Here is a 3,036-nt window from a genome sequence, read left to right as displayed (position 1 = left end):
TCGTGTTTCTTCCGTAGGGCTCTTCGTAAGAATAAATCTTTTCCGAAAATTTTAATTTTTGTAAAAACGTTCATGCCGATTTTTACGGACTTTCAGACATTGATTCCGTCGTGACCTATTTTGACCCCAACATAGCTGAGGAAACCGGTGAAAATAGGTCACGCCCGATAATCCTCGATGATCCCAATACCGAGTCAGAAACAACTCGAGAGGAAGAGGCCATCGACCTCGAGGAGGAAGAAGAAGATGTGGAAATCGATCGACAAGAAGGAACCAACGTCGATCGACACGCAACGGTAAATATCGATCGACAATCTGGAAACAATGTCGATTGACGCTCAACTCCTGCTGAACCAGCCATGGAAAGAGAGTATATGACTCTATAACCCTTCCCTCCTAACAAGATGCCGACTAAGCGAGAGTTAGATAAAGCGATCTGCAAGAAGGCATTCGATAAGATCACTTTGGAAATGCCGTTGAGTGATGCCGTAAAAGTATCTCCTTCAATAAAAAAATATGTAAAAGATATGGTATCTAACAGCTTTCCAGTCGCTGAGCGTAGCGTTATGATGGTTTCAGAGGAAGTAAGTGAAATAATCCAAGGCGAAACTCCGATCAAGAGACCCGATCCAGGCAGCTTTGTTTTAGATTGCAATATATGGAATAAAAATTTTCCTCGATCCCTTTGTGACCTAGGTTCGAGCGTGAACCTCATGCCGCATTCTGTCGCGATATCCCTAGGATACGACAAGTTCAAACCTACCAAAATAACTTTGGTTCTGGCCAATAGATCCGTTAGATTACCTGAGGGATTGCCTGACGACGTGCCAATAGGAATTAACGATTGTCACGACCCAACAGATTTCGTGGTGCTGAAATACCAGAATGAACCAAAGGATCCCCTTATTTTGGGTAGACCATTCCTAGCTACAGCAGGTGCGATAATCGATGTCAAAGAGGGTAGAATATGTCTAAACATTGGAAACATTCCGATGACTTTCGACATGGATAAGCTGATAAGACGACCTTGATCGATAAACAGACTTCCTACGTGGATGATATCTGTGATTTGGCTGAAGAATCTTTCATAAACCTGTGCTCGGATGATCCCCTAGAGAAAGTACTCGCAGCTAGTGAAGAAGAAACATTTAGTGTCGACAGTAGAGCTGAAGAATACACACGATTAATGGACGCGAGCATGGAAATAGAAATCGTTGATGACATAGAGGATGACGCTTCGGAAATCAACGTCGATCGATATTTAATGAAAGCTGTCGATCGACAACCGTACTCGAAGGAATGGGATCCCGAAAAGGCACCAAAGATGAGTTAAAATAGCTACTCGCTGGACTCAAATATGCTTTTCTCTATAAAGATTCATACCCAGTAATCGTGAACGCCAACCTCACCAATGGAGAACTTGCGTTGTTATTAAATAAACTACGCGAATATAGGAAAGCCCTCAGATACACTCTCGAAGATATCCCTGGCATTTCTCCAGATCTGTGTATGCACCGGATTCACCTAGAAGATGGTTTGAAATCGTCAGTGGTACACCAAAGGCGACTGAACCCGAACTTGAAAGAAGTTGTTAAAAAGGAAATAATTAAACTTCTTGATGCCGGAATCATTTACCCGATTTTGAATAGCAATTGGGTTAGCCCCGTGCATGTCGTACCAAAAAAGGGCGGAATCACTGTAGTGAAGAATGACAAGGACGAACTCATTCCCACGCAAACTGTCACTGGACATCGAATGTGTATAGATTATAGGAAGCTAAACGCTTCCACCAGAAAAGATCATTTCCCTTTATCCTCCATTGATCAAATGTTGGCAAGATTGGCAAATCACCAATACTATTTTTTTCTTGACGGATACTCTGGATTTTTCCAAATCCCTATACATCCTCATGATCAAGAGAAGACCACCTTTACATGCTGTTACGGAACATTCGCATACCGCAGAATGCCATTCGGTCTTTGTAAGGCCCCTGCCACCTTCCATCGATGCATGATGTCAATCTTTACTGATATGATAGAAAATTTCATGGAAGTCTTTATGGACGATTTCTCTGTATATGGATGCAGTTTCAAAAACTGTCTCGATAACCTATGTAAAGTTTTGGCAAGATGTGAAGAAAAGAACCTCGTTCTAAATTGGGAAAAATGCCACTTTATGGTTAACGATGGAATCGTCCTAGGACATAAAGTGTCTTCTGCTGGTATAGAAGTAGATCGGACAAAAATTGAAGTAATGACCGGTCTGCCGGCACCCACAAACGTAAAAGACGTGAGAAGTTTTCTCGGACATGCCGGATTTTACAGGAGGTTCATACAAGATTTTAGAAAAATCGCTAGACCTCTCACTTCCCTCCTCTGTAAAGAAGTTAAATTTGAATTCACACCAGAATGCGTAAAGTCTTTTGAGGAAATAAAGAAAGATTTGATAACCGCCCCCATCGTACAAGCACCTGACTGGAATCTTCCTTTCGAAATCATGTGCGATGCGAGCGATTTCGCTGTAAGAGCGGTTCTGGGCCAAAGGAAAGACAAAAAGCTACATGCAATTTATTATGCCAGTCGAACACTCGACGAAGCAGAGAGGAATTACGCAACAACAGAAAAAGAACTGCACGCCGTAGTTTATGCATTCGAAAAATTTTGCCAATACCTGGTCGGTTCGCGAGTCATCATCCATACTGACCACGCTGAAATTAAATATTTAATGCAAAAGAAAGATGCGAAACCACGACTCCTGCGAAGGATCCTTCTACTTCAAGAATTCGACATCCAGATTAAAGATAAAAGAGGAGTAGAAAATAGAGTTGCAGATCATCTTTCCCGGATAAGAATAGAAAACGACGTCCCTATCGATGGTTTCTTACCAACTGAAAACGTTTACCAAACAGATTCATCTATCGGGAATGTATGTCTCACTTCTGAGGACCTGTCGTTCGACGACAAAGATGCTATGTCGATCGATTACGACAATACCAGGTCGATCGAAGATGACGATAGTATGTCGATCGACACTTCT

At 42.0% G+C, this 3,036-nt stretch overlaps 1 protein-coding gene across 1 annotated transcript; it reads left to right on the top strand.

Annotated features, from left to right (window-relative positions):
* Nucleotides 1-404: 404 nt before the first annotated feature.
* LOC106335622 lies at nucleotides 405-1,031 on the top strand. Its single transcript, XM_013774198.1, has one exon. It carries the CDS (start codon nucleotides 405-407, stop codon nucleotides 1,029-1,031), a length of 627 nt encoding a protein of 208 aa, XP_013629652.1.
* The last annotated feature ends 2,005 nt before the right edge of the window (nucleotides 1,032-3,036 follow it).

This window comes from Brassica oleracea, chromosome C1, assembly GCF_000695525.1.
Source record: "Brassica oleracea var. oleracea cultivar TO1000 chromosome C1, BOL, whole genome shotgun sequence".
Classification (NCBI taxonomy): Eukaryota; Viridiplantae; Streptophyta; class Magnoliopsida; order Brassicales; family Brassicaceae; genus Brassica; species Brassica oleracea.
The sequence above is the reverse complement of the archived record's forward strand: the minus strand, read 5'-3'. Positions and strand labels throughout refer to the sequence as shown.